Source organism: Pristis pectinata, chromosome 27, assembly GCF_009764475.1.
Source record: "Pristis pectinata isolate sPriPec2 chromosome 27, sPriPec2.1.pri, whole genome shotgun sequence".
In the NCBI taxonomy this organism is placed as follows: domain Eukaryota; kingdom Metazoa; phylum Chordata; class Chondrichthyes; order Rhinopristiformes; family Pristidae; genus Pristis; species Pristis pectinata.
The window spans coordinates 16676056-16693723 of record NC_067431.1 but is presented as its reverse complement, the minus strand read 5'-3'; the positions used below and the strand labels follow the sequence as shown (position 1 = coordinate 16693723).

At 43.8% G+C, this 17668-nt stretch overlaps 1 protein-coding gene across 9 annotated transcripts in view; it reads right to left on the bottom strand.

Moving 5' to 3' along the window:
- Window positions 1-17668, bottom strand: part of LOC127583662 (ubiquitin carboxyl-terminal hydrolase 2-like) — a 118820-nt gene that overhangs the window by 14379 nt on the left and 86773 nt on the right. The window contains exon 1 of one of the 9 annotated variants that reach the window (XM_052039881.1): window positions 8800-9037. The exons of the other annotated variants lie outside the window; for them this stretch is intronic. Within the exon in view, the coding sequence (XP_051895841.1) occupies window positions 8800-8949 (150 nt within the window). The 5' untranslated portion in view covers window positions 8950-9037. Of the gene's footprint in view, window positions 1-8799; window positions 9038-17668 lie in introns of those variants that run through there. 9 annotated transcript variants of the gene reach the window in all.

Sequence of the window (17668 nt, the reverse complement as noted above, 5' to 3'; positions counted from 1 at the left end):
TGAAATGAGGGTTGATGAAATGCATGCGTGGCAGGATTCATATCTTGACCAAGCAACCATTGCTAGTGTGTAAACCTACACTGTATGTCACCATCCAATATTCCCTGGCCTCTTATATGTTTCTGTGACCTGGACTACATAAAGCTGGCACCTCAAGGCACTTGAAAATACCATCGCACTGGAATGATAAGCAAACCAACATCAATGTCCTCTCCTAGGCCAACTTGACCAACATTGAGGCCCAAGTTGGACTTGGTCAATGATGTTGTTGTCATCTGCATGGCCAACACCAGACTCCTGAAACCTGGTATTCTGAGTTCTCTCAAGGGAACAGATTACCACATAGACAGAAGGAAGGATCCTAGGATGTGCTCAACGCTTCCTTCAAAACATATGACGTCCCCACTGACTCCTAGGAATTTCTGGCCCATCACTGCTCAAAATGGAGGAGAAGCATTTAGGATGGTATTCAGAACCTGCATGGCCCTGCACAGGGAGCACACACCGCCCCTGTGTTAGTGGCAGAAGGTGCACATGGTGTCACAAACTACCCACCAGGCACCCCGTCAGACACTTCCTGCCCTATCTGTGGAAGCATCTGTGGTTTCCACAGTGGCCACATTAACCTCTTCAGAACTCACTAAAACAAAGCGGAAGCAAGTCACCCTTGATCCTGAGGGACACCCTCAGAAGAACAAGAATCCTAATGTAAAACAGTTACAAGTAATCAAGTTTGGGAGAAATATCCATACAAATTACTTTTGAAGTCCTGTAACTAGATTTTGTTGCTACTTTATCTGCTGTGAGAATCAACGAACAACCTGATATTGGTTGTGGGAAGAACGATGGGCAAGAATGCTGCACTTCTTGAAAGTTCAATGTGATCTCTTACATCCACCTAAAAAGGGAGATGAATTTTTGATTTACTACATTATTTAAAAGGCAACACCTCTGACTGCCTCACCGCCCCTCCTCTAACAGTACAGCACTGCCTCACCACCCCTCCTGTGAGAGTGCAGCACTGCCTCACCATCCCTCCTCTAACAGTACAGCACTGCCTCAGTATTGGTCCACCACAGTGCGCTGGTCTCTCAGTCCCTTGACAGAGAAGCACTGCCTTTGTAGCATTACCTCATAACAACTCTGAGACTCTGTGTTCTGAACTCGAGTGGGATGAGAGCACATGACCTTCAGGCTAAGAGGTGAGAGTGAGCTGTGCTGGGCTATTCTGTTGTTGGTACAGCTTGTTTACTGAAAGTGCTGCACGTGATTTGAACAAATGGATCCGGTGAGTTGTGAATTTAGCCTTGCACCATTCATTCTGACCAACCAAGTTCTAAGGCTCTGAGCTGGTTTATCAATGCTGAATTTTAATTTTTGAAATAACCTGTAATTCTAGGAACTGGGATCAATGCCCTGTGAACCAAAGCTGAGCAAATGCTGAAATTCCTCTTGAATTTGTTCTATGAATGGGCCTGATTATTCCTGCTTCTATTCCCTTTAATTCCATCTGATAACTTTCTGCACTGGCATTTTATTCCATTAACTAAACCCAGGAAATACTAATCCTTCTGTAACCAAACCACCTGTGGTGTAAGCCTACAATCCCCAGTGCCCTCTCCTGAATAAAATAAACTCTGGAGATTGCCAGGCCCTGTGGCCATTCTCTAAACAGAAGGTTCTGAAACATTGTTCGACCACATGAACATCATGACCAAGCCCAATTCTCTCCCCACACAGCAAATGTGCACAAAGCAGGAGGAACAATTTGCTTGGAGATCAGGTACAAGGACTCTGGCCAAATTATCCCCATCTGAACCATGGGAGCTGAGAGTAACTGCAATAGGGTTGACCGACTCCAGGCAATTCCTGTTCCAAACCCAATTAACCTGGTCTTAGTTCAAACTGGCCCATTCCTGATCCAAGCCCGATAAATCCTGAGTCAGTGTATAGGTTTCCAGCAGAGATTGACAACGTACGTTTTCATTTGTGAACTGATCAGGACTATGAAAGTTCTGCTGAGACCTTCACTAACCTGGGAGCCAAAGAGTTTCAGAAGACAGAAACATAACTTGAACATGTAGCTGTACCTCTGCGGCATGATATCAGTTTAAGCTTATCTATGTCCCTTGATTAGGGTGACCCTAATCTTTGTTTTCAGTTACAGGCATCTATGTGGACAGCTGGTCAGCCATAGAGGTCATAGCTCCATGCAGAAACAGATATAATGGTGTCATGTCAAACCAGGGCTATGTCTCAAAATCTATAGGAAGGGGAGCAAACTACTGCTCTTTATGGGTAGTCACCAGCAGTGGAATGATTTGGAATGAATTACCCAACAAAAAGTAAATTCCATTATGTTTACAACACCCTCCAGATGCTAGAAATCTGAAATAAAAACATGAAAAGGTGGAACTGCTCAGCAGATCATACCTGTGGGTGGAGAGAGAACACAGTTAATGTTTCAGGACAATGTCCTTTCATCAGAACCAATGAAACGTAATTGAATTTCCAAAACTAGACAGCGATTAGCATTCAAAGGATTGAAGTGGAAGTTTGTGGGTTTAAATCCTTCTCCTGAGGCCTGAGCATAAAATCAAGGTTGATGCTTTCTCACCAAGGGAGCACTGTGTGGTTAGAGGGCCAGTAGTGAAGGGGTGCTGCATTGTTGGAAGTCCAGAAGTTCTGAGGAAAAGTCATCAACCTGAAACATTCAATTTGTTTAGTCCCCATAGATGTTGCCTGATCTCTCGAATATTCCAGAAATTTCTGCTTTTATTTTAAAATTTCAATGAATGCAGTTTTTTTTACTTTTGCCCACTTCTGTTTTACTGACCTGCTGATTATTTCCATTGAGTTAAATGTTTTGGGCCAAGTGTGATTTTCCCTGCTGACAATTCAGTCAATAAACTGGTGATAGACCTTGCATCTCTACGCCCCTGGGGCCAATTTGTGAAGCTCTCTAAAGGAGATAAAAAACTGAACTTTTCCTCTTTCTCTCTGTTTGATTGCTTCTCTGTCTGCCTTACAATTGGTTTCTGGCAAATAGTAAATTTGCAGCCTGTTATTGGAAGCTCTATCCAGCGTACACGAGCTGTGTGAAAGTGATTTGCTGCAATTGCTCACCTTTCAAACAATCTCTTTAATTGCAGTTGGCCTTCCAAAACACCCCGACATCTCAGCCCTTTTACATGTCACGGAAAGCCATCAAATGCAGTTTATCACAGGTTAAAACATTACTGTGAAGTTCACTGATAAAACAACAGGCTTTTATTTTGTGAGAGTTGACTCAAGCACTTCACATTGAAGCACCTTTTATAGTTAAAAATACAGGGATATTCTTGAAGTCTATTGCCAGAAGCGTCACTGACAATATGAACATACAGTGTAAGTAATAACAAGCATACAATCCTCTGAGTTGAAGCTTGAGTTCAAATCCCACTACAGAATCCTGAGCATAAAATCAAGGCTGACACTTCTGACTAGAGGGCCAATACTCAGGGAGAGCTGCAGTGTCAGACTTCCAGTACAGAGGGTGCATTGTGCTGTCCTTCAGATGACATGTCATGTTCAAGTCAGGGAGCACCCATTCAATTCTTTTCCCAACATCATAGTGTGTTGGCTACCCTTAGCATGGATATATTTTTTCAGTCAAATGGACGAGGACAGCTGGAGAAAGAATGAGGGGCAGAGAAGACTGCAGCTGTGAGAGGGGAGGGCAAAGCAGTTGCTGGAAATCAGTAGGCCATCCACCTGAACTCAGTTTTTCTCTCTCCACAGATGCTGTCTGTTCTGCTGAGTATTTCCAGCATTCCTTTTTATTTCAGGTCGCCAGGGACTGCCCTGTTCTGCCTCTCAAGGTTCCAGTCTGTTCTTTTGGCTTTTTTTTTCGCTCTGCTTGCCCTCTCATCTATTAACCAGACAGCCCCGAAGCACTGCATCATCTTGACAACCTTGGTCCCCACTTTCCACAAACATTCCCTGTGTTCGCTCCCCCACCTCTCAGCAATCTCACTTTTCCACTTCTGATGAAGGATCACTGAACCGAAAGATTAACTTTGTTTCTCTCTTCCCACAGACATTGCCCAATCTGCTGAGTATTCCCAGCATTTTCTGCTATGTTTCTTTAGTCCCACTCCTCTTTGAATAATAAGTCCTGGCGATCGTTCTCGATTCCTACTGTCCATACAATCACCCGGGTAATGTTCACCACCAGTTTTCCCGTTGTCCCTTCTTATTTTGCTCAGTCCTGGTCCCAGAAGGGACTCTCCCATTAATCCTGACGTTCTATGCCCTGGTTACTGTCCTTTCCCATTCACAAAAGAGGCGACATCCTAAATCTGCCACCTTTAACAAATTGAATTAATCCTGGTTAGGAGATTCTTCTGTTAATACACACACCCCTGTAAAAATATGTACCTATGCCGGTGTTCATTCTTCACATGCCTCCTCGCACCTTATCCCATTTCACCGTATCAACATATACCTCCATTTCCTTCCCTCTTGTGTGTTTTTGTGGCTTCCCTTTCATTGCATCTATGCCATTCGCCTCAACCCTTGCTCCGGGTAACGAGTTCTACATTCTGATCATTCGCGATAAGAAGAAAAGTGCTTTTATTTTAAACTACTTAATGGTAGACGGCGGAAGGTCTGGAAAGTCAAATGTTATGAGGCAACCGGGTAGATATTGGACGGAGGTCAGACTGCTTCAGTCACAAGCTCCCAGGACTACTTGACCGTATCTCGCTGGAACTAAACGTGGCACATATGCACGGAACCATCACACTGGTTATGAAAAGCCACTGGCTTCTCTTTGATACCTACACAGGCAGGACACACTGCTAACCAGGCCAAGGAGATCAGAAATAGCCACCGAGATAATCTGTCGAGTGCAACTCGGCTGAGAATAGCAACACAGCCTGGATCCTTGGATAAGATGACAGCCGGCTGCAATGACGTCTCCGAGCCTTTGACGTTACACCATTTTCATTAATCGCTGTTCGCCTGCCCCTGGCTCCGTCTGGCACCATTACACCGAGCGTGACGCGCATTGCAAGGGATTTGTTTCTTTCCCCCCAATGCAAGGTGACGGACGTGGGAGTTTAATTTTTATTATCGGGTGTAAAGCGTGCTCCGGCCACCAGATCTCCACCCCACCCCCCAAACGAGTGGCCGGTCCGCTATCACCCGCTTTTCGCTCGGTGATGACATTCCCCAATCCTGGATGTGCCTGGCATTCTGAAACCAACACGGGAGAGGAAAGAGGAAGGCACACAGCCCGAGAGAAGAAGAAATAAGAGAGAGAGAGTTTCCTCGCAGGTGAATTGCTCATCGACTTCCTCCCATCACCTGCAGATGCTGCCTGATAATAGGTTGTAGGACAGAGTGCATCTCCCTCTTTAAAGTCAAACAGCAGTGAAACTTGATGCCGACCACCCGACACCTCTCTATATTAATCCTATTTAGCAGCACCCTCCTCTGAGATGGTCTCACTCTGCGGATGGGATGGGAATATGTCCTGACAATTATCCCCCAGCCGTAGAGGAAAGCGAGACCAGCGGCTACCCACATCTGTAAAATACGGCGGGTCTAATCCTCTTTGGACTGAATCTGCTTCCTCTGATAGGAACTGATTAAACCCAGATTTAGGATCCAAAATGTTCCTGACAGTATTTTGAGTGGTCCGAATTCAGATGACTACAAGAAAAGCAGCCAGATAACACATTCCCCAGATGCCTCTGCAAGTGCATATGAAAAACACACTGGGAGGGAATCAGTGCAGAGGTGTTGTGATCACTTACAGCATCCCTTTCATTTCCCTGGGAACAAGGTCAACAGTTACAGGTACACACAGGTTTTGCTCCTAGTCATGTCTGTATAGTGAATCATTTATGCTTCTTATTCCTTTTGGAAGTGGGTGAGGTACAGATTTACCTGTTTAATCTAGCTCATAAACTACAACACAAATCATCAGTCTCAAAGCTTGCCTAGTATTAACATTGCAATTGTCAGAGTGATGAATAGGAGGTGGAGTAGGAGGGCTGTGACTGGGCTTACACCTGGAATAAAAACAGAAAATGCTGGAAACACCCCACAGTTCCAGCAGCATCTGTGGAAAGTAAAACAGAGTTAATGTTTCAGGCTGAAGACCATTCATCAGAACTAGAAGCTTCAGTTTATAACTTTGGGTCTACAATTGAGCTGAGCATGTTTCTACACTCTGAGAATGGCCACATAGTGAAGCCTCAGAGCGCAAATAGTATGTCAATCTGAAATCCGCTGAGAATTTGTGCCTTCAGAGAGCAAGGTGCTTAGACTCTTGATGATTTGCCCTAAACTGGGACCAATTACTCAAGGTTCCAAGCTCCAAGGTCTCACACAGTAAGCTTTGTCATATCAGGCAGCATTCTTTTTTGGGCACATCGACATGGCCCACAGGTCTCTCAGAGGCAGGTGCAGCCTGAAGGAGAACAGGAGACCTGTACCCTATATGGAGCTGGCACTGTCGATAGAGGTCTCACAGTATGTTTGAATTAGGGTCTGCACATCTGCATGTGAACTCAGGATGGAGGAGGAACACAAGATATCCAATTCAGCGCACAAATCGGCAGAAAACAATTGCTTGCACACACAGGCTCCTTAGATCAATAGCCAGATCTCAGAGTTATTTCAGAAATGTGAACATCAACCCTACCAAAGAATCCAGCTGTACTATCATGGAACCTGCCAGCCACTGACAGATCTGCTGATCAAACACTTCAGTTCACAATTAGTGTAGAGAGAAGTGTGGGGACTCTTGAAAACCAGAATACAAGTTCCCCAAAGGGTTAAAACTATTTATCTGACTTCTGATATTAGATCTTTATGAAAATGTTTGAACAAAAATGCAGATGCTTGAAATCTGAAATAAAACAGAAAATTCTGGAAACACTCAGCAGATCAGGCAGCGGCTGTGGACAGAGAAACAGAGTTCATGTTGCAGGTTGCAGACCATTCATCAGAATTGATAATGTGAAAGAACAAGTTAGTTTTAAGTTGCAGAGAGGGTATAAGACCAAGGGTGTCTCTCCAACAACGTGAGGTCATGGGTCCTGAGGTGATCCCTATGTTTATAGAGCTACCTGATTAATAAATTGAGGGAAATTAGAGTGAGAGAATAAGGGGGGGGGGCGTATGTCAAAACCATGAAATACAGGTCCAAGCTGTCTGAGATCTGAAACCAAAGAAAGCTGGAAATGTCCAGCAGATCAGGCAGCGTCTATGGAGAGAGGAAAACTAAAAGTGAAATCACTTTATTACTTATTACACAAAATAGTAGATCAATCTTGGATCATTTAAACAGACTATCCCAATTTGTTTAGGCTGCTCTACTTTCACTAACTATTGGCAACACGCCTTATATTAAAAGTGGCATCTCTGGCTGGCTACCCACTGTAACTGGACACATGAGCAAAACTAGACTGAGCTACACCAAAGCATCAGTTGACCCTTTAAACTTAACACAAGAACAGGTTCATTGGAAGTGAGTGAGGGGGAGTGAAAAGGTATACTGTATGTTCATATAATGGAACCTACATTCATACACGGTCAGAGCTGGTGGGGGGGGGGGGTGGATAGAGATATAGAGAACAAGGGCTGGAGAGGAAGAGGATAAAGGAGGGGGCAGAAATAAAGTTAGGACAAAGATAATAGAGGAGGAAGTTACAAGCCTGGATACTAACATGTATTGATTTGCCCTAACCCAGACCTTTCCTCCATGGGATCACCAAAATGTAATGTGGGACCAATTAATCAAGGTTCCAAGCTCTAAGTAACTGTTAGGTCCATCTCACATTGTTATATCAGGCAGGTTTCTTTTTGTTTTGGAACATCAGCACCACACACAGATCTCTCAGAGGCAGGTGCATGGTGAAGCAGAGCTGAGCAAGGACAACTGAAACCAGGTTCCCCTAACCACTGAACTCAGGTGAATCAGACCAGGTTTGACCAGTTATCACCATCAGCAAGATCTGGAACAGCAGTGCGAGCAATAACAACATGGATAAAGATATCCCGCAAGGAAGTATATTCTAGGAGGGAAAGACTGGCTTCATTTCTGAAAACTACCTTCTCTGAGAATTTCCACTTCTATCCAGTCTAGTTTTGCTCCCACTTGTGTCGCCTCCTCCTCTCCTGAACGTGGGTGGCTGATGACTTTCCACAGTCTTATCGACAAACCAACAGCCGGGTTAATTATAAAATGCCAGTGTAATCGATGATGTTAAGCCAGCTCCTTGCTTCAGCTCACTGGCTCTGGATATATCACCTCCAGGGATGGGAGGTGGACGGGGATGGGGCGAGTTATAGAAAGACATACAATTTCAGAAGGTGATTGGAGAGGGGATAGATGTTTGAACTGGAAGAACAATCTCAGAGCCACGGAGAGACGGTAAGGACCAGAGAATAGTACAGACACAGTGGGACCAGCGGCCACCTCCTGGGCTATAACACTTTAATCTAATCCAAGAAGGCTCGGAAAATGGATGCATCGCAGGCATTTCACAGTCCCCAAATTCAGCGCCCACTGACAGCTTCTACCCCGTGACGGCGGCCAGGTCTCCCTGACGCTCACCTGTGACCCTACATCTCCTAATAGCAACCCGCACTGCTCTTTCGGAGGCTGACCGATCTGCCACGTTACTGGGGATGGGGAAAAATACGATTTAAAACAAAAACATTGCCACACTACTGATATTACGGTGCTGCTATAACTTCACCCGAGTGTCTCGGAACGCTGACCCCTGTCCGCAACCTCCTTACCTTAGCCTGGTTGATGAGGAGCCCGACGAAGGTAGAGACCAGCATGGATCCAGAGACGCTGGGGCTCTTCCTGCGGAGCTCCTTGCTGAAGAGACTCAGGACCGGCTCCTCGGGTACGGTCACCGTGTAGGACTGTCGCATGCTGGGCATGAGCTCGGCCGGGTGCCGCTGCACTGGAATTACTACTCCCGTCCTGGATCCTGGGATCTTTGAACACTCCCCTAAGTGGTTCCGAGCAACAAGCAGAAGCAGCCCGGATCCCAGGTTATATCTGGCCGGCCGGCCGGCCTCAGACGTCAGGTGCCAAGGCAGCCAGTGTGTGAGGGAGGTGGAGCTTGGCTCCCGTCCAATCCCTGCTCTGCACACACACTGCCCCGGCACCTTGCTTCGTCAATTTAATGTATGAAGTACAAATATCCCAACAGTACGCCAAACTGCCCGACCACCACTGAGCAGTGAATACTGAATACAACAGACAGATTACTTCAATCGTCTCCGGACAAGTGTAACGACGCTGCTGTCTCCAATCCAGTGGTTCCTGATGCAGGGTTTCAACCCGAAACGTCGACAATTCCTCCACCCCCCCACCCCCACCCCCGACCCCGCAGATGCTGCCTGACTCCGTGTTCCTCCAGCAGGCTGTTGCTCCAGCCGTATCATTCACTCCAATTCCCAACTCTAACCTCCAACGCCAACTACCAACTGCAGCATTAGCCACTAATCCTAAACTCAACCACCAACGCCAAATACAACCCCAACAACCAGCTCTCACCATATAACCACTGACATGAACATGTGGACTCCACTAACTCTACCCTGTACTGTGTCACAAGACATTGTGATCCTGTGGATATCCTGGATTGATCAACACATTGAAGCAATCATGAAGACGGCACACCAGCGGCTCTACTTCATTAGGAGTTTGAGAAGATTTGGTCGTCGTGGCTATCCCTCGAGGTCGAGAATGATGGTCTTTGTTCCGTTGAAGTAGCCCACAGAGCGAAGACGCCTGTGCGTGTATTTGTTTAATGTGTACTTGATGTTGCACTACAAAAAGCACACGATACTTCACAGATCAACCAACTGATTCCAATGGCATGGAAACCACGACAATTGGAGCTGATGGATTTGTTGCAGCCTTCATCCGCCTTTACAGCCATTGAGTTTGAAATAACTTCATCCACCTGTTCCACCATTGAGATCTTGGTTGTATTGTTCTTTGTCAGGGGCCTCACCATCGACCTCACCGCCATGGGTGACCCTACCAGGAGCATAGCTCCAGACGGCATTGTTCTCGGGATCTCAGGACCGCACAAGCTTCTCCACCACGACAAGGTGACAATCCACAGAGAAGAGGAGATTTGGTATGTCACCATGGACTCTTGCAAATTTCTACAGATGTACAGTGGAGAGCATTCTGACTAGTTGCATCACCGCCTGGTATGGAGGCTTCAATGTGCAGGATCGCGAGAGGCTGCAGAGGGTTGTAGACTCAGCCAGCTCCATCATGGGCACAACCCTCCCCGCCATCAAAGACATCTTCAAGAGGCAGTGTCTCAAGAAGGCACGGTAGCGTAGCAGTTAGTGTAATGCTATTACAGCACCAGTGATCAGGGTTAAATTCCTGCCACTGTCTGTAAGGAGTTTGTACATTCTCCTTGTGACTGCGTGGGTTTCCTCCGGGTGCTCTAGTTTCCTCCCACATTCTAAAGACGTATGGGTTAGTAGGTTAACATGGGTGTAATTTGGTGGCACGGACTCATTGGGCCAGAAGGGCCTGTTATCATGCTGTACAAATAAAATTTTAAAGGCTGTATCCATCATTAAGGACCCTCACCACCCGGGACATGCCCTCTTCATGTTACTACCATTGGGGAGGAGGCACAGGAGCCTGAAGACCCACACTCAATGTTTCAAGAAAAGCTTCTTTCTCTCTGCCATCAGACTTCTGAACCGTCCATGAACCCATGAACACTACCTCATTAATCCTCTTTTGTACTATTTATTTGTTTTTGTAACATAGTAATTTTTATGTCTCTATGTCTTGCACTGTACTGCTGCTGTAAAACAACAAATTTCACAACATATGTCAGTGATAATAAACCCGATTCTGACCCTCGATGTGATCAATCCTCATTGCAATATTGGGTGGGATCTTGCTGAATGTGGTCGATGGTTCTACAGTCATATAGTACCTCCGGCCTGCATGTCCCTGCTGACTATTATGTCTCACCTATATTATTCCCATTTATTATCACTTAGGCTACAGCCTCCTATGCCTTGGCAATTCAAATGCTCATACAGAAATTCTAATTAAAGGTTATCAAAATAAAAGTTTCTCTCGCCACAGACACCACCTGACCTGCTGAGTATTTCCAGCATTTCCTGTTTTTATTTCAGATTTTCAGCATCTGCAGCATTTACTTTTGGTTCTAAACATTCTTCCATTTAGATTGCAGCGGGTCCCACATTTACAGCATTTCCAAATAAGTCTGGGATTTGACCGATGCTGCTGCATCTGTCACTACCCGCCTTTGTTGGATATCTGGTGGAGTTCAGTGGCAGGTCCCATGGAAGCTGGGGTCCCTCAGCATCAAGTCAGACCTCATATAGGAAACCCAAGTAAAAACTTCAGATGCTGTAAATATGAAATAAAACAGAAAATGTCAGATCAGAAAATACAGGTCAGGCATGTAAACAGAGGTAATGTTTCAGGCAGATGTCCTCGCATCAGAGCTAGGAACGGTTAGAAATCAAGATTCTACTAAGCTGCAGAGAAGGCCAAGGGGTGGAGAGAACAAAAGGAATGTCTGTGAGAGAAACTGAACAACAAAAGTGGTGGCAGTGCCAGCTGAGAGCACAGTGAAGGTTTGTTAATCACAGCTGTTCTCTCCGAAGGAAATGCAAATAGATGACTGGAAACAGAGAAGGGAAAAATACTGTGGGAACCACGAGAAACAAAATTCTGTTGTTGCTGGAAATCTGAAGAGGGTGCTGGGAATACCCTGCATGTCAGTTAGCAGATATCAAACAAGAATGAACTTAGTGCTATAGGCTGATAACTTTTCAATAGTACAGTATGAGCGATGCAAATATGACTGGTCAGAAGATGGGGTGTGGCTTCATGGGCTTATGTTGGTTTTTACTGGATCACTGTAAGAGGCCAGAGGCAGAGAGGTCAGAGTGCAAGTAGGATGGAGAATTAAAGTGAAAGGCAATCAAAAGCTCAGTGTCGCCCCTGTGGACTGAACAATGATGATCTGTAAAGCCACCATCCAATCTGTGTTTGGCTTCTTCAGTGCCGAGGAGACCACATTGTGAGTGCTGAATGCATTACCATCAACTGGAAGTACAAGTGAATCGCTGCTTCACCTGAAGGAACTGTTCGGGTGCCTTGATGGTGGGAAAGGAAGAGCTAAAAAGGGCAAGTTCTGCATTTCCTGCAGATGTGTAGGAAGATGCCATGGGATGGGGAGTGTGGTGGAGATGGTAAAGTGAACCACAGAGTTAAGGAGCGAATGGTCCCTCCATAATGAGGAAGGGAAAAGTGTGTTCAGTGATGGCATCACCTTAAGAGTGATAAAAATTCTGGAGGATGTAAGGAAAAAGACCACTGGCTTCATTCAGTCTCCACCCTGACACAGTCTTTGTTCTCTCCACCCCTCTCCCTTCTTGACAAGTTAAGCCATGTTTAAATTATAACTTTTTCTTCAAAACTTTAAAAAGTAATTTCTGTTTCTCTCTTCACAGCTGCTGCCTGACATGGTGAGTATCTCCAGCATTTTCTTGTTCTTTATTTCAGAGATGGTGTAGGATTGAAGACTCTTCATTTCAACGCAGAAGCTTGGCCCATGAAATGAGATTTTTTTCCCCAAAATTATTTTACTATAATTTAAGGTTTTAGGTGATTTCTAAATGTTTTAATGAACTCTTTTCAAAAATTGTTAATAACTTTAATTTTTAAAAGTTATTTACATCAATTTTAATGGTTTTGAAATGTATTCGATATCAGACACTGAAAAACTGTGAAAAAGCCTCCAAGCTTTGACTCAGGCGCCAGCTTTGCCTTCTGTCGAAGCCTGTTTGGGGGTTCTAGGCCATCTGATGAACAGCACCTTAAGTTTGCTTGCAAGGGTGAGTGCTGCCAGGCAGTGATTGGGATCAGCAGGCTGGGTCCAGGTAGAACCAGCTGAATAGGTTCTGGGATATCTTGAGCTGGAGTTTGAGTAACAACGACATGATATAAAATAGAAACCATGACCCATTTATTGGCATCTTTCACAATCTCATCAAATCTCAAAGCACTTTGCAACCATTGGAAATGATTCAATATAGGAAACTTGGCAGCCAATTCGTGTACAACAGGATCCAATGACCAATATTGCTTAAGGGATAAATATTGGCCAAGATATCAGGAAAGACTCTCTTGCACTTCTTGGGATATAGTTCATGAAATCCATTATGCCCAACGAAGAAAGCAATCTATACTTCAGATTAACATCTCATCCAGAAAAAGCACCACCCTCTTAGTGCTACAGTGGGAGAGGCAGCCTAGATAATGTGCTTAGAGATAGTATTTTGAGCAGGATTTGAACTCGCAACCTGCTGAATTGGAAAGAATTTTTTTCTTTTTTAATTTGAACACAGAGAGTACCAAAAAAAAAGAAAATCGGTACTTTATTACGTAAATGGTACTTAAAAAAATCTGGAAATGCTCAGCAGTGCTCTAGGTCTTAAGGAGTGAGTTCTTGTGGATGGAACTTAGAAATACAGAACCAACCATTTCCACAGATACTGCCTGACTTGGTCAATCACTTCAGTGTGTCCTGTTGCTGCTTTCCACTTTCCAACCTCTGCAGCATGCAGTTTTATTTGTGCATAGCACAGTGTTGGTTAAGGCTGCAGGAAATGCTGTCTCCCCTCAGGACCTTTGCCAACGAATCCTTCACACAAGAGCTCCAGGAGGTTTGAATCTTCTGTTCTTCAGATATAAAAGTCTAATTGGTGACAGCCTAGGTTTGACCCCCAATCAGTGATGAGAACAGAAAGCAGTCAGGGTTCCTGCTCTTGAGTACTAGCCTGTAATTCCTGCAGTTGTTCATATTTGCAAGCCCTTTTAAGAGAAGATCAGGGTCAAATGCAAAGAACAACCCATTGATACCTGCTAGCTGAGTTCAATTACAATGAAAGGCTTTGGGTTAGACTTGGGGCAACAGAGGGTGGTGCTGAATTCCAGGGAAAGAGAGGACAGAAAATCAGAAGGAATGAGGTGGCAAAAGAGACTGTTTTATTACATACTAAAACACTGGCAGAGATCAAGTGGAGATAATACAGAAAGCATGCAGATACTACAATTAAGGAAGGTCCAACATCTTATGAAATGAATCAGTTTTTAAATAGAACCACATGTTATCACCCAAAACTGTCACCTTATCTATTCAAAATGTTAATCTCTTTCTCCTCACTCTTCTGCCTGTCAGTCATCAAAAGTGAGCATGTTTGCTGGTATTGTATGGTTGACCTGCTGCTGAGGGTGCTGAATGACTGGTGATTTAAAAGAATCGCTGCAAAATATACAGCACAGGGGAAGCCATTTTGTCCATCATGCCTGTGTGACCATATAAATCTATGTAAAATATACCTCGAGATCCCTTGCTCCTTTACCTAATTTAGAGTAGGACAGTCTTGAGAGGGTAAATTACTTACTCCTGTTCCTCCAGTCATGGGGACTCTAAAAAGAACTGAAAGTGTTGGAAATATTCACAGGAACTATGAAACAAGAGAAAGAGTTAATTGTTCAGGTCAATGATCTCATCTAAGAACTGGAAGGTGTTGGATCTATAACAAACTTTATAATGTAGGAGAAGGGGGAAGGGGAAAGATCAAAAGGAATGGTCTGTGAGGGAGTGGAAGACAGAAGATATTTAATGGAATTGTTCTCGTTATTTTGCAACTATATTCTAGTTTTGCAACAGTTCCAGTGTATTTCATCAAGTGATTACCTCTCCCTATTTCTCAATCTCTGAAAATGAAGGTGGCAGCAGCAGCTGTTCTCTGCTATGGTTGGGCTACATTTGGTAATGGAAGTTGAACCTTCCTTGTGCCTCAGTTGAGTGGGTTTTCTTCAGGGAAGTTTGACAATGTGGGATATCATGCACAAATTGAGGTCAGTACAAATTTACCATTCACAAACCAATAAGGAGTTGGGATTCTTGATGATTTACCCATTGGTTTGGAATAGTGATACCACCTGTGCCATCGCAAAATGCACTTAAAAAGGGCTCAGTAAGGACAAGGGATGGAACTTGGAAGTTCTTTTGTGTTTGACCTACTTTGGCTCATGGCCATGCTTTCTAATGCATCTCAAACACATCTTGTGAGTAAACAAATGTGTTGGATTCAGAAATTTGAAGTACAATTTCTAACTCTGCAGACAATACTGAACTGGAGGATGTGGTAAATAGAAAAGTTTATTGTAACAAAATATAGGAAGACAGTACAGGCGACCTCTATGTTACGGCTGTTTGGGTAATGCAAATTCATCCTTACAGAATTCACAAATCAATACACCAAAATTTGAGGCACGATATAAAATTCACTCTTACAGTTATGTGAAAAAGGTGACTAAATAACACAAAATCTAGTTTTTTTTCCCAACTCGTTTCTTGACACATGGCAGATGATGCAGCTTCACATTACAGAAAATCGTAATACAGACCATTTTCTAGGAAAGCAGCACCCCTTAGTGCGGGGGTCATCTGTAGTAGTTTGAGAACTGGCATTTCATTGGAAAATTAATTTCAATATAGGCAAGTTAAAAGATGGTATATTTTGACAAGAGGAAAGGGAGCCACACCCTCTTCAGAAAATAAGACTAAATTTGGCAGAGAAACTTGAAGATTCTATGGGTAGGTACAGATGCAGAATTGACTGAAGCCAGCAGTAGAAATCAGTAAGGCTATGAAAATAGTAAACAAACTGTTTTTGTTTCCATAGGGACAGAAACAAAAGGCAAAGAAGTTACATTGAATTTACAGAGAATTTTCACTGTACCACATTTGGAATACTGTGCATAATGCACAAAGGGAATTCGAACTATCAGGGAAATGCACAATGAGCTTATGAAGATTTTGGATGGAGAGATTATCTCCATCAGGAAATACTACAAAAAAGGAAGACCTGGTTGTGGTAGAGGAAGCAGTGGTGAACCAGGAGAACTCTTTAAAATGGTGAAAGGATTTGAAAGGGTAGATAGAGAAATTTTATTTATACATGCAAAGGAGTCACTAACTAGGGGCTATAGATAGTGGATTGTCATTAATAATTCCATCTGGGGCTTCAGATGAACCTTAACATTACAATCAAGCGAAGAACTCAGTACTGCATGGTGTATTTGCGATTAATGGCAAAGATGCATTTAAAAAAAAGCTAGCTGTACGGGGGGGAAAGGGATAGAAGTACATGTTGATAGTGTGAGATGACGAGGGCTGGGAGAAATATTGCGTGCAACACAAATGTCAACATGGAGCTGTACGACCTAATCGCATGAATTGATTTATTTGATGAAAATCCTCTTTGAGAGATCAATAGCTGATAAGCATGAGTATCAGTCTGTCTTTCAAAAAATCAGTTAATTCACCAAACAAGCATAAAAATCTTTGCTGTGGAAACAGATTCTTTTGTGTATCCAAACACCACGGCGACAAAGAAAGAAGAATGGGCTTGCTTTTATATAGTACCTAGCACAACCTTGGGATGTCGCCAACCCTCTGTAGCCACTGAAGTACTTGAACTTAATGTTGTAACAATGGAAATGTTGCAGCCAATTTGCATAGAACAAACTTCCATTAACAGCAAGGTAATGATGAGCAAATAATCTGTTTTGATGATAATGGTTAGGGAATAGATAATGACCATGGCATTAGGCACTTATGACAGTGCAACATTCTCTCTGTACTGCATGGGAATAAGAGCCTGGATTCACAGAATCACAAGAAAGTACAGTATAGAAGGCAACCAGATCTGCAGGAACTCTTTTGAAGAGCCATTGGTCCCTCTCTATCCCTCTTTTTCAATCAATTTATTCAATTTCATTCTGAAAACCACCATTGAATTGATATCCACTCTCAAGCAGGACATAACAAATTATAATCAACTGTTGCGCAGAAGTACGTTTCTCGTGATATTGTTCCTAGCTCTTTTGCTAATAATCTTAAAGCTGTGGCCCCTGCTTATGGACTCTTTATCCAGTTGAACTAGATATTCTTTATTCATTTTTCTAAATCCTGTAAGATTTTAAACATCATCAAATCTCCTCTTAGTTCTCTCTGCTCTAAGATGAGCAACACTAGTTTCTACAGACTCAGATCTTTGGAGTGATATTTGAATACACAACCAGCAGACTCAGAGATTCCCCTGCGTTTGCAGCTATTGCATGAGTGAGACTGGATTTAAACATGAAGCACAACACTGATCTTTAGACTGTCCAAAGTCCTTACTCCCATTGCAACATAATTGCACTGGCACACTGCTGACTGTTGAACTGGCAAACTATCATACAAAGGGAAATTTTATATTTAAACCCATAAAGAAATAAAACAGCCAAAACAATTTGCTGAGAGAGAGAATTTCAGCAGCCGAGCCCTGGAGGTGAAATTCCTCTCTGGCAGGTGATTGCTTCAGGGTCTGCTGCTCTTGAGCCAGAACAAAGTCAAAGATCTCACACTGGCTTGGATGGCATGTGCATTCTCCTTGTGAGCACCACCACACCACTACTGTTTCAAAAGGCTCCATGTTCCATAACCAGGATGCGATGACGTACCTGACCATGGTTGCAGGCAGTGGCATGGCTTGGGTGCTCCCAGGGTAG